At 34.6% G+C, this 19,087-nt stretch overlaps 1 protein-coding gene across 4 annotated transcripts in view; it reads left to right on the top strand.

Annotated features, from left to right (window-relative positions):
* Positions 1-16,425, top strand: part of LOC106640288 (ELAV-like protein 1) — a 356,393-nt gene extending 339,968 nt beyond the window's left edge. For 2 of the 4 annotated variants that reach the window (XM_089595734.1, XM_089595733.1), the window contains exon 7: positions 14,111-16,425. In XM_089595734.1, coding sequence (XP_089451860.1) covers positions 14,111-14,431 — 321 coding nt within the window. In that variant the 3' untranslated portion in view covers positions 14,432-16,425. Of the gene's footprint in view, positions 1-14,106 lie in introns of all 4 variants that reach the window. The other 2 variants (XM_089595735.1, XM_089595736.1) reach the window with 1 other exon arrangement.
* The last annotated feature ends 2,662 nt before the right edge of the window (positions 16,426-19,087 follow it).

Below are 19,087 nucleotides of genomic sequence, written 5' to 3'. Positions count from 1 at the left end.
CATTCTAGTGCTGTAAAATTCTAGACTCTGGTGTACAAAGTGTACACTAAAAAAAAAGGTTGTGAGCGTTTAAAAAAAAAAGTGTATAATATAATAAGTTAACCAAAATTAGTTACAATTTATTTAAATAGTTTTAAAGTTAAATTGAATCACATTTCAAAGAGTGGCATTATTATAAAGATTATATATTTTTTGATTAAGGTATTGGCTTTGAACTGGGACCGGCCAATGAGATCATTTTGGAAACAGATAAAACATCACACAGCCTATGATGTATGTGAGCGGTATAATATTAAAGGTATTTTCCATGACTACAAATGAGGTTACCCATTAACCTTACGATTATAAAACGACGCCCTAGACAAAAATATTGAGTGATAACACATCTTATGATATTTCATATCTTATTACATTTTGATTATTCCTGAGCGTATATGGTGTGGAAAAAACCTTTAATCTTACTAATGTATTAAAAAAGTCACAAAAACTGTTATAGTCGCTAATCAGAAAGACTACCAAACCAATTTTGCTGAAATTCCGCATACTAATTTTTTAATATGATATTACGCACTTGTATTCGTAAAAACAGATATATATTTTACTCCAGGATTTTAATGCTTTCGTAGCAAAGTAATATAATTAAAAAAACAATTGTTAAATTATAATTTTTTTGTCAGTTTTCAACCTTTACAGCTTTGACAAATAGCCCTTTCTATTTATTATAACGTAGAAAAGGGAATGTTGACGACTTTTTAGGGCCAACAATTATTTTATGGTGTAAAGAACGAACGGTACTTTTCAGTATCATGATATTTTGTTCACTCTGTACAGCTTTCTATTTAATCAAATAAACTGCATGAATTCATTACAGAAATGTTTTAAAGAAAAAGGACATGGTTCTAAGAAGTGTCGATAACAGATGTAAAATTTTTAACTAAAAATGTTTTGGATTACATGTCAACAAATTATATTGTTTCATTTAGCATAGAAAAACTATAAAAGAAGAGCAATCAATTCAATTTGATAAACTTATTCATAGAAAGCAAAAAAATTTTTAAGAAATGTTTTAAAATTAAAAAAAAATATCAAAAAATTGTATAAATAATCATTTACTTATAGTTAGAAGAACAAATGTATGATGAGTAAAGAAACATTTATTGTTAATGGAAAACTGTTCTGCTAAATATATCTTTTTTTTAGTTTAAAAAAAGTTATTTAACAAAAAAAATTAGCTGAATATCTTAATAATTTATACTCAAGTCAAATTATATTAATTAATGAACAGTAAACAAATATTAACATTAAAAATAAGTCACAAACCATATCATAACAACAAGTATTTGAATTTTTCATACCAAGATCGTTCATAGTTGTTCGAGGCGTATGCGTTAGCACACACTAGGCTTGGATAGGGTGATTGGGAAGACACAATTAAACACGATAAAATTAAACAGCATAAAATAACAACTTTTAATGTCACTCAAAGGCCAAAAAAAATCACAGTTAATATTCAAAAAAATAGTAAAGGTTGAAATAATACAGGAGAAAAGAAACAATGTCTATAGTCTTAAAGCAATAAACTATTAAAATATATAAAAGCAAAGAATGTAGAAAGAAAAGAGTCAAGTTGAATAACACAATATGTAAACACACACTGGCCTTGAGCTCGCACGAAAGTTTGAAAGTTACACGAATAAATGTGAAAATGAAACTGATATAATATAACTGATTGAAATATTGATTAACGAAAAACGATTGTCTATAGAAATGCACAATTACTGTCTGTAGAAATACACAATTACTGTCTGTAGAAATACACAAGAGTTTCACTAAATCTTGCTGTTGATAATCACTGGTAGTTCAATGAGATTAACTATTTAAGCTGGTCTGCAGATTATGCAGTGAGCAACTTAAACAAAGCACTAAGTGCACAGCACTGCACAACTGAGTTTTGTCCACTGTATTGAGAGAGTTAATTAGAAGATTTACACTAGCATTTAAGGTAATGTATGCACCTTTGAATGCTAGAGTTTTGCAACGTTAATTAGGAGAGTCTATCTTTGACGAGAGCTGAGTATAATCTGGCGCTTACAGTATACAAGGCTTACCGCGTAAATACGCACACACACACCTGCAGCACGCCAAGTCGACCAAGCGCACACGCACAGAGCGTTGAGCCGACAGAGACTACAAATGTACACAATGTACACAAAAGCTCGGCCTACTGTCGGTCGCTCTCATTTCCAACATTCCGCCCGCCGTCAGTCAACGGCTGACAACAGCCGTAGACCGGCAGTGGCACCAACTTGTGAATTGGTCTCCTGAGCGCACCCACTGAGGTCTTGAGAGTCACCACTCTAACCAGGCCATCCTTGCCTGGGTGGACGTCGATGACTCTGGCCAGCGGCCACTTTCCTGGTGGTAGAGTCTCACTAGTTATAAGCACCAATGAGCCTGCCTTGATGTCATGAGCTGGAGTATGCCACTTGGAGATTGAGTTTAATTTAAGCAAGTACTGTGTAGACCACTGCTTCCAAAACCTTTGTTTTTGAGCTTGGATTAGCTGATATCGAGTAAGCCTTGCTAGAGGTAGATCCAACAAGCACGGTTCTGGTGGTGAGTTTAGCGCTGATCCTACTAAGAAGTGTCCTGGAGTGAGCGTGTCTAAATCTTCTGGATCATTGGTAAGTGGTTCTAGTGGTCTAGAGTTAAGTATTGCTTCAATTTGAGTGAGCAACGTCGTGATCTCTTCAAGCGTATAAAGATTCTCTCCCATAGTCCGATGGAGATGGTGTTTCATCGACTTCACTACTGCCTCCCATTTTCCTTCCATGTGAGGAGCCGCTGGAGGGTTAAAGTGCCATGACGTTCCATCTTGGGTGAGCATGGTTAATAAATGAGAATTTTGACTGATTGCTTCTGAGTATAACTGTTGAAGAGCCCTGTCTGCACCAACGAAGTTCGTCCCACAATCAGAATACAACTCAAATGGACGTCCCCGACGTGAGACAAATCGTCAATACGCTGACAATAATCCTTCAGTAGAGTAATCTGTCACTGCTTCGAGATGCACAGCACAGGACGAAAAACACACGAACACACATATTCAACCCTTGTTTGTCTTCGACCCTCTGCCGCGCCAAGATTTGAGATGTATCGGACCTGCGTAGTCGATACCTGTGTGAGCAAACGGTCTGGAGGAAGTTACCCTGGCCTCGGGTAACTGTCCCATGAGTTGTTGTGCTCTTTGTGCCCGGTACCTGGCACATTTGACACAGTAGAGGATTCTGGATCGGATGGGAGCCCTTCCACCGATTATCGAAAACTCTTGACGAGTTTTGCTAAGAGTGAGCTGAGTTCCTCCGTGTAGAGTTTGCCGATAAGCCTAATCGATAACCAAAATGGTAAATTGAGCTGGACGAGGAAGTAGGGCAGGATGTTTTGCATCAGGTCTGAGCTTGGCATTCATGAGTCTGCCTCCCACACGCAGTATGCCAGCATCATCAGTATATGCCATCAACCGGTGGAGAACATGGCCCTTTGGGAGAGAACCTGATTTGAGCATCTTGATTCTCTCCTTGCAACATTCCTGTTGAGTTAATCTGATAAGTAAGAGCTTAGCTTGAGTGATGAGTTCTGCAGTGACAGTTATGAATGATTCCTGGTGTGTGAGTAAGGCTTTAAACTTGGCACAAGCAAGTGAGAGGGTGGCTGTGATACGATAGAGTTTGTGCAATGTGGAGCTGGACTGAGTGAGTCTGAGTAGGAACTCCGAGTCCGAGACTGATGACACTACTGCTGACACCTGACGCGCCTCTGTCTCATCCTCCACCTCGACGTTACTCGGCTGCAGAGGCCAACCATCCTGGGGTTGTATTATCCACTCTGGTCCATGGCACCAGAGCCAATGTTTAATAAATTGTGAAGTGAGAATCCCTCTAGAAGCACAGTCAGCAGGATTCTCCTTTCTAGGGACATGTCTTCAATGTGCTGCAGGGAGCAGATCCTAAATTTTTGCCACTCGATTCCTGACAAAATCCTTCCACTTATTTGGATGAGAAGAAATCCAATAGAGTGTGACTGACGAATCTGTCCATAAGTAAATGTTGCTGATTTTGAGTGTGAGTTGGTCGGTGACATACTTAGTAAGTTTAGCCAGGATGAGAGCTGCTGTCAACTCCAACCTTGGTATTGACATCCTCTTCAGTGGTGATACTTTCATCTTGGAGTAGACGAATAAGCTTGACGTGGCTCAGTCAGACTTTATCACCAGGTAAATCACAGCACCCATAGCATCCTGAGACGCATTAGCAAAGCCATGGAGTTCCACTGCAGAATGAGGTTGTGCTCCAAGCCATCTAGGAACCGTCTCTCCGGAGAGTTTGGCTAGATCATCTCGTATTTGTAGCCACCTCTGAGCGACAGCATCTGGTATGGGTGTATCCCATGTAATTTTGAGTAGCCACAATTCCTGAATAATGAGTTTGGCTGCAACAATCACTGGAGCAACTATTCCAAGAGGATCGAAGATTTGAGATATTTCTGAAAGACTTGTTCTCTTCGTTGGAGTTTGACTGAGAGGCTTGAGTGTGCACTGAAAGGTGAGATTGTCTGAAAGTGGTTTTCAAACCATTCCGAGTACTTTAGCATCACAGTCATCGAGAGAGAGTGCTGATTCTTTACTGGAGTTTGAGTAACTGAATCCTGGTGAGTTTAAGTGCCACTTAGCCATGCACAGTTCTTTAAGTTGGAGGGCCTGCTCGTTTAACTCATCTGGAGTCTCCACTCCATCTAAAATGTCGTCCACATATCTGCCGCTGGTGAGAATCCGGGCCGCCTGGGGGTAACGGTGCCCTTCATCCTTTACCAGCTGCAGCAGTAAGCGTGTGGCCTGAAATGGAGCAGGCTTCGTCCCGTAGGTCACTGTGGTGAGCTGAAAGTGAGCTTTCTTGTGAGTTTTGCTATGCCAGATGATTCGCTGAAGATTCCAATCGTCTGGATGAACCTTGATCTGACGATACATCTGGGAGATGTCCGCAGAAAAAGTCCATTTGAATGTGCGTAACCAGAAGAGTATATCTGTATATGTTGGGCAGTAGATTAGGTCCCGTGTGAGTTATGCTGTAGAGTGAATGTCCAGAGGAAGAAAGGGCTGATCCATTGAAAATCACCCTGATTTTGGCGTTGTCTACATCTTCCTTCAATACGCCGTGATGAGGCAGATAAAAATGAGGCTTGATGTTGAGCTCATCTGCAGGCGCCGGTTGCATATGGCTAAGACTTAAATATTCATTTATGAAATCTGTGTGGAGCTTGTCGTGCTTGTTGTCTGTTTTGATCCTGGCCACCGTGCGATCGAAGCATTTACGAGCATGGTTGACTGAGTCGCCCAGCAGAGATGGAGATTGCTTCAGAGGAAGTTTCACCACGTATCTTCCGGTGCTATCCCGAGAGTGAGTTCACACGAAGTATTTCTCACACTCCTGTTCCTCTGGTGTAAGCTGTGAGCTTGACTTTAAAGGGACCTCTTCTTGAATCCAGAAGTTGATGAGTAATTCCTGAAGTTTATCTTCTATTTTTGAAACGATATGGTAAGTGTGACGATGAATCTTTGTAACAGGCTGGTTAACGCAACCCGATAAAATCCAACCAAACAGTGTACGTTGAGCGATAGGTTCTGATAAAGAACCTCTGAGCAGATCTGAGGTAATTATAGCTGAATAGTAGTCAGTGCCAAGTAGCAAGTCTATGTCTCGTGGCAGATAGAAATGGGGGTCAGCTAACTCCAGAAACTCCGTATGCAGCCACGATCTTGTCTTACATTGAAAAGACGGTAGTGGAGCTGTTACTCTAGGCAAGACGTGGAGCACCACATCGATGCTGCACGGAGAGATCTCTGGTACTACGGTAGTATGTATAGCCGCGTGCAACAGTAGTATAGTGCGTCGTATACGACTTTAGCGCCCGCGTGCCACAACAAAAGTATATGGCTTCTGCTACCGTAGTATACAGGCCTCCGTGCAACTGTAGTGCATGAGCTGTATTACCGTTGCTTCTGCCTTATACTACAGTTGCAACGCTGATATACTGAATTAGTATATTACCCCGCTTACCAACTTTGCTCGGGAGCCATACCAAATCGGTATTGACCCCAAGCAAATGTGCACACACGCACACACACGTAAGTGTATATATATGTACATGTACGTTGTTTGATGCGGTGGCGGCAGCGGCAGCGGCAGCGGTGGCGCTGCACTATACATATATATCAATAAACTTGTGTTTGCCGCTCGTTGGAATGTATATGTATATATATTTTTTTTTATATATACACTTATGCGTACATAATATATACACGATATTTTTTGTATAGTTTTATATGTATACGCATATATATGGAATGTGCATATAAAAAATTATCTTGTGAGGACAACACGGCACGGTGGCGTAAGCTTTGTTTTTATACATTTTGTGACAACAAAAAGTATTATTTTTAAGTTTTTTAATGTTGAGTCAGCTGAGACGCCAACCTGCTGATCGGTTGCAACAACCGAGCACCGTAAATCATGGTATGGTGAGCCTTACCACAGGTTTGGTACTTCTTCGTGTTCATACACTTGGCAGCAGCATGGCGGCCCAAACAGTTGAAGCACAAAGGCTTTTTATCCATGAACTGGTATCGTTGGTCAATGAAGAGGGCCACGAATGCCGGACAGCGAGCAATAAAGTGTTGCTGGTTGCAGTACGTGCACGGGAACACTGGAGGAGCCGGTCTATCATCCTGCGACCGAGCCGAACTCCCAACCCGATTCTACTGGGTGTTGCTGCCCGGCTGAGTGTTGCCGAGCGGTTGAGTTTGACCTGTATGAGCGTGCTGAGCTTTGCGCAGTTTGGATTAAGTCTTACTAGATGTGGATAAGTTATCTTGTCTCTTCCATTGCGCACTACTACCAGATCACTCCCCAATCACCCCAATCCGGCTCAAAGGACCAAAAATGTTCGAGGCGTATGTGTTAGCACATACTAGGCTCAGATAGGGTGATTGGGAAGACACAATAAAACACAATAAAATTAAACAGCATAAAATAACAACTTTTAATGTCACTCAAAGGCCAAAAAAAATCACAGTTAATATTCACAAAAATAGTAAAGGTCGAAATAATACAGGAGAAAAGAAACAATGTCTATAGTATTAAAGCAATAAACTATTGAAATATATAAATGCGAAGAACGTAGAAAGAAAAGAGTCAAGTTGAATAACACAATATGTAAACACACACTGGCCTTGAGCTCGCACGAAAGTTTGAAAGTTACACGAACAAATGTGAAAATAAAATCACTGATATAATATAACTGATTGAAATATTGATTAACGAAAAACGATTGTCTGTAGAAATGCACAATTACTGTCTGTAGAAATACACAATTACTGTCTGTAGAAATACACAAGAGTTTCACTGAATCTTGCTGTTGATAATCACTGGTAGTTCAATGAGATTAACTATTTAAGCTGGTCTGCAGATTATGCAGTGAGCAACTTAAACAAAGCACTAAGTGCACTGCACTGCACAAGTGAGTTTTTTCCACTGTATTGAGAGAGTTAATCAGAAGATTTACACTAGCATTTAAGGTGATGTATGCACCTTTGAATGCTAGAGTTTGGCAACGTTAATTAGGAGAGTCTATCTTCGACGAGAGCTGAGTATAATCTGGCGCTTACAGTATACAAGGCTTGCCGCGTGAATACGCACACACACACCTGCAGCACGCCAAGTCAACCAAGCGCACACGCACAGAGCGTTGGGCCGACAGAGACTTTAAGTATACACAATGTACACAAAAGCCGGGCCTACTGTTGGTTGCTCTACATTTCCAACAATAGTATAGTGAGTATGGGGCTTGCTTCGAGTGTGGGAGGTTGGGTATCCCAATCTAGTCGGAAAGTGTTTTTTGTCTTTGTTTTTGCAAATAAGCTAAAAAATACCTAGGATTTAAAACTGAATGAAATTCAGAATGTATGCTGTGGTAGCCTAACGTAATGTGCTATGGTATGGAGAAGATCGGCAGAGGGTGGTATAGAGGGGTTGAGTGAAGGGAGAGTAACATGAAAAATTTACTTTTATTGCATATTTTCTTAAGGTCACAATTTTGAAATCGTTGATTTAGTCTGGTGCATAACGCTCCTATAATTCTTCTAGATGTCACAGCATTTAGCAATTATTTACATTAAAGATGATGAAGTAAACGTTATTGTTGCCATTCCAGAAAGTATCTAAACCTCACCAGTAACCAAACGTGAATGACATATGTAGATAGTTGTACAACTCCTTATAATACTCTTGTTCTTGTAAATTTTGTGAAAAAGTTTTTTTCCACTTGATTTTTTGCCTTTTGCAAGCATTATATTTAACGCTGAATAAATATTAATTAAACGTATCTATACTCTGTTATTTTATTTTAAGAACAGATAACTTTAGTAAGTATCTATCAATAGATTTATTGTTTTTGTTAAGGTTATGTATGATTAAGCTAAGAATCTTTAAGAATACCATACAACTGGAAAAACCCCAAATAATAAGAACTGAGGCAGTTCTTTAAAAAAACTCTTAATCTTGCACTAATCCAGAAAAATGTCAGAGCTGAGAAAAAAAAATTGGCAGTAGGTCAGCAAAATATAAATTCTCTCTTATGAAAGAAGTCAATTTAAACCTCACGAATAAGTCAGTGTAATAATGAGTACGTAAAGCACCAAATATTCTGCGCTATGTATAAGGGATAGCATATGTAAGTCACCAAACTAACGAGTCCTTTGCATCAAAACTATTCGATATTCCACAGCTTAACATGTATAAGGTAAGTTATGTCGGGAAAAAAATTTCACGTAATTATTAAAACTATGACTTTTTAAGACTTTATTTATAAAATTTACTTTAATGATTAATTTTTCTTATTGCAAATGCAATTAATAATAATTCTCACATAAATCAAGTTCAAAGAAAGAAGCTGAAGTTACCAGACACTAATAAAAATTTTACTGAAACTTTAAAAGGTGATAAAAATTTGTTCCAACATCTTATACAACTTTGAAAGCCTCAAGCCTCATGCACATTTAAAAGACTTGATGATCTTCTTAGTTTTTTGATATGTTTAATAAAATTTATTGATATTTAAGTAGTGGGCTGAAATAACAGCAAGATCAGTCTGCGGCATGTAAAAGATACTTTACAACGATAAATAGAAGGAAACTGAGCTTATAATGTATAAAATAATCCACTTGTTAGTCAAGTAATACTTATAACAAATGTCTTTAGTTCATGAGATAAAAAAAATAATATTCACAAAAATGTTGTAACGCGAGTAATACTCCTGAAAAGAAAAAAAATTCAATTTGAATCCATCCCAAAAAAGAAGAATCTAGGTAAAGATTGAGTAAAATCCATTATAATTTTCAATAAATAATAAATGAGTTATTCGTGTAGTTTGCCTCTGGATACCTTATTTTCTTTTAAGGCATTAAATGGAAATCTTAAGTAACAAGCCTAACGTAAAAATGATTTCGGTAGATGACTTCTCTGAACACACTATCTACTTCTAAAATCAATATAATCAATAAATTTTCTACATCTTCTTTAGTTTTAGGCAAGTTATATAACAACAACTACTAGTACTAATAGGAATTTCGCCACAAATTAACTGTTAACCAATGAAAATTGTTTACAAAAAAAAATCAGTAACATTGCTGCCCAAAAGAAAGTAAACTCCTTGAAAAAAATTGTAAATATCTCAAAGTAATACAAGGTAATAAAATATTTTTTTTTATTGGCTAACAACTTCTTTTGTGTTATCAACAGTGACACGCTGAAACTATTGTTTTTAGACTTAGTTATTTCAGTCTATAATGCTGCTAATCAAGATTCTACTAAAAATATCAAAAAAATGCTGTGTTAATGGCTTTAGCTATTCTTTTTAACAGTGCTAGATATTAGGAGGGTTGCAGGGTTGAACGCTTAAAAAACAGTTTCCAGTTGAGATATTTTTTAATTTACACACCTTTCTGGGCTTTAATTTTTGACAAAAACTAGTCTTAAGGTTGAATAAATAAATGTCAAGTAGTTGAAGTATAGATGAATTGTCTAGACTTTGTCGATTTGTTAGGGTGAAATAAAACTTGAATCACTTGTTGATAGTGGTGATGTTTATATAATTGACAACGCTTGGCCAACATCCGTTGGTCTCAGGTAGAATACGGCCGAAGGTATGGTCACGTAGTAAACTATATACATTTATCACAAGATACATATTAAAATTAAAACACTTAATGTTAGTGGTGATTGATGTTAATATGTGGTGTTTTACATTTAATCTTTTTATTTATATGTATCTTGTAATGCATGTATCTAGTCTACTACGTAACCGTACTCCACAACCATATTCGACCTGATGAGGCCAACAGACGTTGGCAAAACATTTTCAATTATATAAACATCACCACTAACATCAAGTGATACAAGTTTTATTTCACCCTATTATTAGATCTACAAAGTTCAAATAATCCCTGTATTCAGGGAAAAAGGTGTCTTACATTGGATCAGTTAAAATATAATTGTATACTTTTTAGTAAGACTTATCACTTGATATTTACAAGTATACGCACGTGCTTAAGGTTAATCACGAGTTTAGCTGCAAGTACAACTATAAATAAACTTTGAGCTGACGAAATGAGATGGCACTTCGGGAAATGCTTGTGTTTAAGTGTGTGCCTTATTAGGGGCCACTCTTGGCCCAACCGTGGAAGACTGGGCAGCTTCAGTTAGTCTTAGTTCTAACATTTAACAAGATTCAAAAAACAATTCAATATACATTTATTTAATATCTGATTACTTCAATCTTAAAAATTTTTTTTTTTTGATTTTGATAAAAGTATGTTGGATTCTTAAAAAACACCAAAATTAATAATTAGTAGAGTACACAATATTTATTTCTTGTTTGTTTTATACTCTAGATTTGCTCTGTATAACTAATTTAGAATTTTTGTCGATAGAAAAATGTATTTTTATACGTATATGGATACATACTTTTTGTTTCTATATATCTGAAAACCATAAAAAATGCATTAAGATGATTAAAGTTTGAGCTACAACCCATAACTTTAGTACATTAAACTTATCAGGTGAAGAGAGGCACCGACGTCTTAATATAAAAATTGTTACGAGTCTTTTTCAGATAAATAAAATTCTCGATTAAGTTCAGCTCATTGTGTCTCTTTGGTCATTTCAGTATTTTTAGTAAATACCTTAAATATATTAGAATGCAAGTTAATACAAGTTTTCAAAAAATCTGATGTTTATTCTGAATAAATTATAATAATACAACTATCTAGTATGGCAGCTATAAATAGTAGGTTTAATGCCTCAAGATCAATACTAAAATCAAAAGTAAAAATATACTTTCAAATTATCTATAAATTATTCGACCGAATCGGTACGACACAACATCTAAAAAACATTGTAAGACGAAATTTGACTTTAAAGTACTAACAATTTTTTTTTCTAGAGCTACATCACTTGAAAAATAAGCTGCTAACAAAAGTGTGTTATTATAACAAACTTAAGTGCATTTATCTGTGTAACACGTTTGTCACACTTTTATAGGCATTATTTCATCCATTTTTGTTGCCTTATTTATTTTTCTTCTTAAAATATGTGTTAAAGTAACGATTTTAGACTAAGTAACAATCAAATATATACTAAAATTGCATGTAATTATGCATATAAATAGTCTCACACAGCATGAAACATTCGAGATTGCAGTAATAATAAAGGTAGACTTGCACTGTATTTACGAACGTACAAAGACGCTTTAAAACAAAACCTTTTAATTAAATGAACAAGTGGAAACTGGCTATGCCGGTATCCGAATAAGAAGTTATACTTCTATAAAATCATATGGCAGACATTATAAATATAAATATATCTTTTATGAAAGTACTGTGCACAAAGGGGGTTCAGCTATCGTAAAAATGAGTATATTTATCGTAATTTGGTAAAGTTTCAAAAAATGAGACTGTATATTTAATGAACGAATGATTTTAATTATAGCTCAATATAATATAAAAAAAAATAGACTGGCCAGTAACAGACTATGCAGTTCCATTGAATCTTTTGATAATGTCAAACGACTTCCTACCGTCTACACTGATTACATCTTTAACATCACGTTTACATCTGTCACATACGCTTACACATTTATTCTTAGTTAGTATTAAATATCCAAAATTTATTTATATTTATTGGAATAAGAAAAATTATCCTGCCATACCACTTTCTTTGATAAGATTGTTTTACATGCCAGTAAATGTTCCTTCAGACGTTTATCAAACAAAGGTTTTTTCGACAGATATTATTCCAACATTAAACATAAATTATAAATATCATAAGAAATATCTTCGAAAAATTAAACAAGATTTTTTTTTAACACTAGATATAAGGGATTGAGTATGCGTTAAAGTTTGTGTGTAAATACTTACACATTAAAAAGTAATTGCCAGAGTTGTTGCATATATTGGTGCTCTACTCACTTCTCTGAACTATTTCCTCGCTCTCTGTGATTAATCTCCTGAAAAAATTAACTTAGTCACGAATGGGAAAATTGTAAAAGAATAATACGTTATAAAGTTTCTCACAAGTAATAACGATTAGTCAGAAAATTTTTTCATTTAAATGTATACTAAATCGTTTCAAGCTGTAAGGATAAAGTACTCATTTTATGAGAAAACTTATGATCAAGACTTTAAATCCATAATGCTCAATAAAAAAATTGTTTCTTAAATCTGACTTCTACAAGTAAGCACAGAAATAGAAACATGATTGATTTCTTATTTACCCTGCAACATGCCTAATATATACCAAAAAGTACAAAGATAAACTATATCAAGAAATCAAAAGAAAAAACTGAAATTTAATTGCTGTCGGTAAGAGCACATATCAAAATTATTTTAAAGAAAGTGCCAAGTACAATAATATATAATAGGAGTTGTACGAGCCAACTAGCTTAACATAATCATAGGGATTGTTTGTTCAAGTCTTTTTATTAAAAATGTGTAAGGTTTCTTCTAACTAAGAAAGAATTAGCCCGGATAGCACAGTCACTGTAGTTCTTATGCAATTTTCTGCGTAAAGTTTTGGTCATAGGAAAAAGTGCGTAAGTCGATGAGGTGGTCGGCTTCCAGGATGTTATGGAACTCTGCTGTACAGTAAAATCTTGAGTAAGATCAAGTGCATTATTTAGTCGAATTAAATGCATTTCCACTTGCAGAAGAAGTGTACAAGACTTGCAGTAGGGCCATTGCGTTAGACGTCTTACATGAGTCTTACGCAAATCTTATGATGTATCATAACAACAGGTCTCTTGCAGCAGAAGTGCAGTCTCCAAATAAATTAGATTCTTTCGTTTTTTATAGCTCAGCAAAAAGCACTTAATGCAAGGTTCGTGTAAGACTTATGCAATACGTTTTAAGAAATGGACTTACTGCAAGACTTGAGCACTTCTGCTGCCAGTAGAAATAAATTACATCCAACTAAATAAAGCAATTAACCTTTTTCAAGATTTGGGCGCTTCTTGTGTAAGTGTCTGACACACTTGCCATGTAGCTAAGGTACTTAAGATCCTGGAAGCAGACTGAGCATCGTACTTACACACTGCCAGTGCGTAAGGTTGTGTTATCAGAGAGGAGTACCACAAACAGTCCTGAGAAAGATTTTAAGGAAGCAGTAAATTTTTTCAGTCAATTTCTTTACCTCTAGAAGTCTCTTTTTGAAATAAGCTATCTAACGTTCTGTCAATCAGGCTTCTCACAATTGTTATATTAACAATGTCAAGGTGACTAATGTGAAACAGCGGTCTTTTTCTAAACGTGATAAAAGTAAAGGTACAATTTAACTGCTTCGAAACCTTAGTTGTATAGTAATTATGATGTTTTTATAAAAATATTTAATTAAGAAATAAGAAAACAAGAAATTTAGTCTTATACTATTTTTGACTTCTCTACAAATAATTATATGCAAATGTTTTTTCTGCACAAGCATAATATCACAACAAATGTTTTAGGTACAGCCCTTTGGCGGGAGATTTATTGGCAAACTCCATGTTACCGGGTAATGCAATGAACGGCTCTGGATGGTGCATCTTTGTTTATAACCTTGCTCCCGAAACTGAAGAAAATGTGCTTTGGCAGCTGTTCGGTCCGTTTGGTGCTGTTCAGTCTGTTAAAGTTATTCGTGACTTGCAAACAAACAAGTGCAAAGGTTTTGGGTTTGTTACGATGACCAACTACGAGGAAGCAGTTGTTGCAATTCAAAGCTTGAATGGATACACTCTTGGTAACCGAGTTCTCCAAGTGAGCTTCAAAACAAATAAAACTAAAGCTGCGTAGAACGAGCAAGATCTTTCCAGATACATTCAGTCCCAGGTTATCTTGCCAACATCGCAGCAAAGGAATCCACATGGCAGTATTGTAACTGCATTAATCGATTCTGTAAGTACAACCAGTGTACAACAACTGCTTGGCAAGCGTTCTACCCTTTTGTATTCCCCTAAACATCACCAACATGAGATTCATCCAATAGAGTTTGCAAGGCAACAACTCTTGGGACAGCGATCTCACAATACTTGGCTTCAACAAGCTGCTACAGCAGCTGTAGCAGCAGCAACGGCAGCCACATGTCCTGATTCTCCTACAGCAGTCATGCATCGACCACGCTGGCTTTTGCATGGCCAGCGAGCTTTTCCATCAAAACTTAGCAAAGTCTCACGGGATGGACATTTTTCTAATTCCAACAATTAAAAAAAATTTGTAGGAGAAATGCTCAGTGACAAGGTGTAGGTAGAAACAATTTCTAAAGTATCAAACTAAATATAGAGCAAAAAGAGCTCGCACAAACTATGTACTAGATCATTAAGTTACTTATGGATGTGTGTTAATTAATAAATAAAAATCTGTTAGTGTTGTTTAATGTGGAGGAAATAATAACAGAAAAAGAGATCTGAAATTCTCTGTTAAATTTGATAAATCTAATCAGTTATGCACCTAATTAAGGAAGTTTCTATAAAATTTTTAATGGTACCCATTGTGTAACTGATAGAAAATATGCTAACTAAAATTCTGTTAAATTTTACTGGCAGTGTATACATTTCTTGTAGGAATTTAATCATACACGAACGATTAAAGTAATCCAAAAAGTATTACTATTTTAATCACTACTATAAAAACATTAAAGAATCAGAGACTATATGTCAATGAAAACTTCTTCGTACTAGTCTTTTTAAACTGTTCGTAAAATCAATTTGTTCTAGTCCAGTGAAAAAAAAAATGTAAGCTGTTTCAATGTTTATTTCTTTTATTTTTTTTTTAACATTACTGTTCCAAAAAGTTATAACAAGGCTTCAAGAAAAATTTGATAATTAAGGAGTCTAATGGGAATAGCATGTACACTAAAATACCATGTTAAGGTGCATAATAAATGAACTTAGTAAGCAATTTATTATTATTTACTACAGTACTTTCCTTAAAAAGTATTATCTACATTTGTACAAATAATTGATTTCAGCGGAATAATAAAGCAAAGTTTATAATAATCCGAATGCTTCCTACTATTAATTTTGAAAAATATTGTTTCTTCAATAAAAGTAACGTTTGAGAATGAATGACGTTCATGAAGATCAGCCTGATTTTCACAATGATTCAATGGCGTAACGTGAGAATGATATCTGTACGTTTTGCGATTAAAAATATTCAATACGTATATAAAAATTTTCACACACGTGTTTAGACAAACACACACAGGCGCACGCACGCATGCGTAAATATGCCAGAAAATGTGTATCTGCGGATGCGTGAGAATGTGTATGTAAATATAGAATTTTCTTTAGTACTTTAATGATAACTACTACTCTTGTACTTATGTGTACCACTTTATGTCTAGTCAAAAGGAGTCATCAGAAAAAGAGATAAGTAAAGAAAATACTTTACAAATGTTTGTATTGATATAACTTTAGTCATTATTTTAAGTTTATATGTATGTTTTTTTAATAACACAAAAATAATTAATATCACAGATCTTGTCTTATTTTGCTCAAACTCTAATTTTATTCAGCTATAAGTTATATGTCATGGTACGTGCCCAGCTATATGTGGGATAAAGATTTTAAACAATAACTACATAAGTTAATAAAATAATGATTGATATTCCATTTTTGTGTCACTACGATTACTACATAAACCTTATGTAATTGAAAATATACAATCATCCAATATTAAAAGTCTTTAATTATTTTGTATTCACATGTAAAGCATAAGAAGGCTTGCTACTATTCTGCATGTTAGTTATTTTTACCGTTTACAATCTGACTAGATTTATGTACCTTTTTAGTCACCACTTATGAATTGCTTACAGTTGTTTCATGTATTTTGTAATAGTTGTGATTCTTTGAATCAAATTAAATAAAAATAAATAAAAATCAAAAAAGTTACTCAGATGACTTATTTATCTATTAAATATTTAATGTTTCTCTCAGAAACAGAATTGTATGTATTAAAACTTCAAAAAAAAATAGTAATAATAATAATAAGGAATACAATTCAAGAAGTGCTCAGGCACTAAAAGTAAAAATATCTTGCACTACGAAACAAAAAAAAACATCTACGAATTGTAACAAAAAGTGAAAAAGTATAAGATACGATTGTCTTCTTTAACAAGACTTTTATTTTGTATTAAACTTTTAAGTCAAACTCTATTGTGCTTGGTTAAATGAAATAGTATTTTGCAAACTAGGTTTTTACTTCTTTTTCAACAGGTCTCTTATTTAAATACAGTTGATCTATACAGTTTAATCTATAAAAATACTGATCCCACTAAATTAAGAAAAAAACGTTTGTTTTGTTTGTACCAGATGTCCTCATAATAAGAAAGGTCATTCCGTCTATATTAAAATTGCACTTTGAATACAAAACTATTGTTATAAAAGAACCTTGAATGTATCCATAAAAACTTTACGTCTGTCTACGTGTATTTAACAATCATTGTAGTTCACTCTAGAAAGTTAACGTCTTAATAAGAAGACAAAAGCATGCAACTGTGAGTAAGGTTACACTTTGTTTCATAACACAAAAAGAGCTTTGCGAAACCTCTGTGTAGCCATGCAAGTTATATTGGTTACATGAGATAAATTTGCAATAATATAAAAAAAATTTAATTATTTTAAAGCATTTCATGGAAAATCATTGTGTTGCCTTCAAAAAAAATCTATATTCGTAACTTAGTCTTCTTTTTTGTTAAATATCATGTAACAAAAAAAAATAGGAAACAGTGTAATTTTATAAATTCTGAGTATCTTATGTGTTGATTACAAAAAAAATAGTCCAACCTATTCTGATTGTGGGTAAGATTTTACAACAGCATTTTACTTTATTTTATCATACAGTAACTTCAATTTTTTACAATAGGTGCCAAATTCTGTAAGCCTTTTGCACCCTTAAACTATTTAGTGATCGTTGCTAAGAAGTAATTTAAGAACGCGAAGTGAGATTATAGAATCGCCAGTATAGAATATCTACATTAATACTAAGATCAAGGCTTAAGTTTCTTACTCTTCAGAATATTTGACTCAAATGTTGACGATATAACAAATAGTAACAACAATTTGACTTTTTACTACAAAAGTATGAAAAATATTAACCAAAAAATTAAAGCTTGTGTGCGTGTGTGTATAATAGTATACAAATAAATATTTCCTACTATTTTACCTCCTGTTATCGCCTTAGTCAGTTAGAAGATTTAATATGTATTATAATTATTATTGGTATCAAAGTGATCTTGTCGTAGTGTTGATAATTGTACATTACGTCACTAGGGCATAAAGTACAAACATGAGCGCCCAACAGGCACAATTGTTGTATATTGGTGCCCGAGTCATGTATAATGTTTTTCTTACCGAGGGTACTGCCCACTTGCCCACTTTGCGTCCGATTAATTACTTTAATCCCGGAGGACCAAGAAACTTTTTTGCCCATGGGCCGAAAGGCTACACACACACATACACAGAGAGCAAAAAAGAGAAGACACTAGCAAAACAAGAAAAGTATAAGTCTTGCATCGTCTATGGAGATCCCCAAAAACCCAAGGTACAACTGGACATGAACTTATTTTTTTGCATAATGTCACTTGCTTTGCTGCCGGTTTTACTCGTTAATCTTGCGAAAACAGTTGGGCTAAAATAATTCTACTGAAATTTGTTTTTGACTAGAAGTAGGATAAATTAAAAATAACCATAGCATATCAAGAAGCTTAAAGCTTCATAGAAACTGTTTTAGCTATTCATTTTGCTTCATGAGTCTAAATTTGTTTAATTTTCTTATGCGAAGCACGTTGTGATGCAACATGTATTATGTTTCATCTTTCAATGTAAAGACGAGTACAACAGATATTTTCTGACCACTAGACTTGTTTAATTGCATGTATTTATTTTAATTTAATTTCAAAGCATAATGTCTATAAAAAAAAACAATCGGTCGTACATTTTGTTGTAGTTAACTAGATACACCCAAAAATGTTTAAAAATTAGTTGAATAGACACAAGATCTGTGTTTATTCATTTGATAAATAAAAGCAGAGTACCAAAACCCTACTTCTGCAATACAATGGTTAAGTCATTAATGAAACTATTATTAAATAACTAAGTTGTTGGCTCACACAAACAATTAATTTATTGCGTCAAGCAACTATATCAGAAAAAAATAGAAGTTGAAAGCAAGCGTTAATTCTTACAGCAGTTGCAAATCTTAAAAAGTATTCATTTGCTTAAAAAGAATTGCTTAGAGCTATTATTATTTGGTCATACGAATGCAAATACTAAGCATGATACTCGAATCTAAGGTGGCATCAAATTTTACTCAAACTTTTGACACTGTCAAACTTTCATGATGTTCTATGGTGATCTTTAAGAAAAAAGCAGTTAATGACAAATCACAAAATCAATTAAACAAGTAATAGTTTTTCAACACTTAAGCCAGTACTTACAAAAAGGCAAGTGT

Source organism: Copidosoma floridanum, unplaced genomic scaffold (assembly GCF_036245765.1).
Source record: "Copidosoma floridanum isolate Cflo_tuat_1 unplaced genomic scaffold, Cflo_Japanese_pri ptg000027l, whole genome shotgun sequence".
Taxonomy (NCBI): domain Eukaryota; kingdom Metazoa; phylum Arthropoda; class Insecta; order Hymenoptera; family Encyrtidae; genus Copidosoma; species Copidosoma floridanum.
This window is presented reverse-complemented; position numbering and strand designations above follow the sequence as displayed.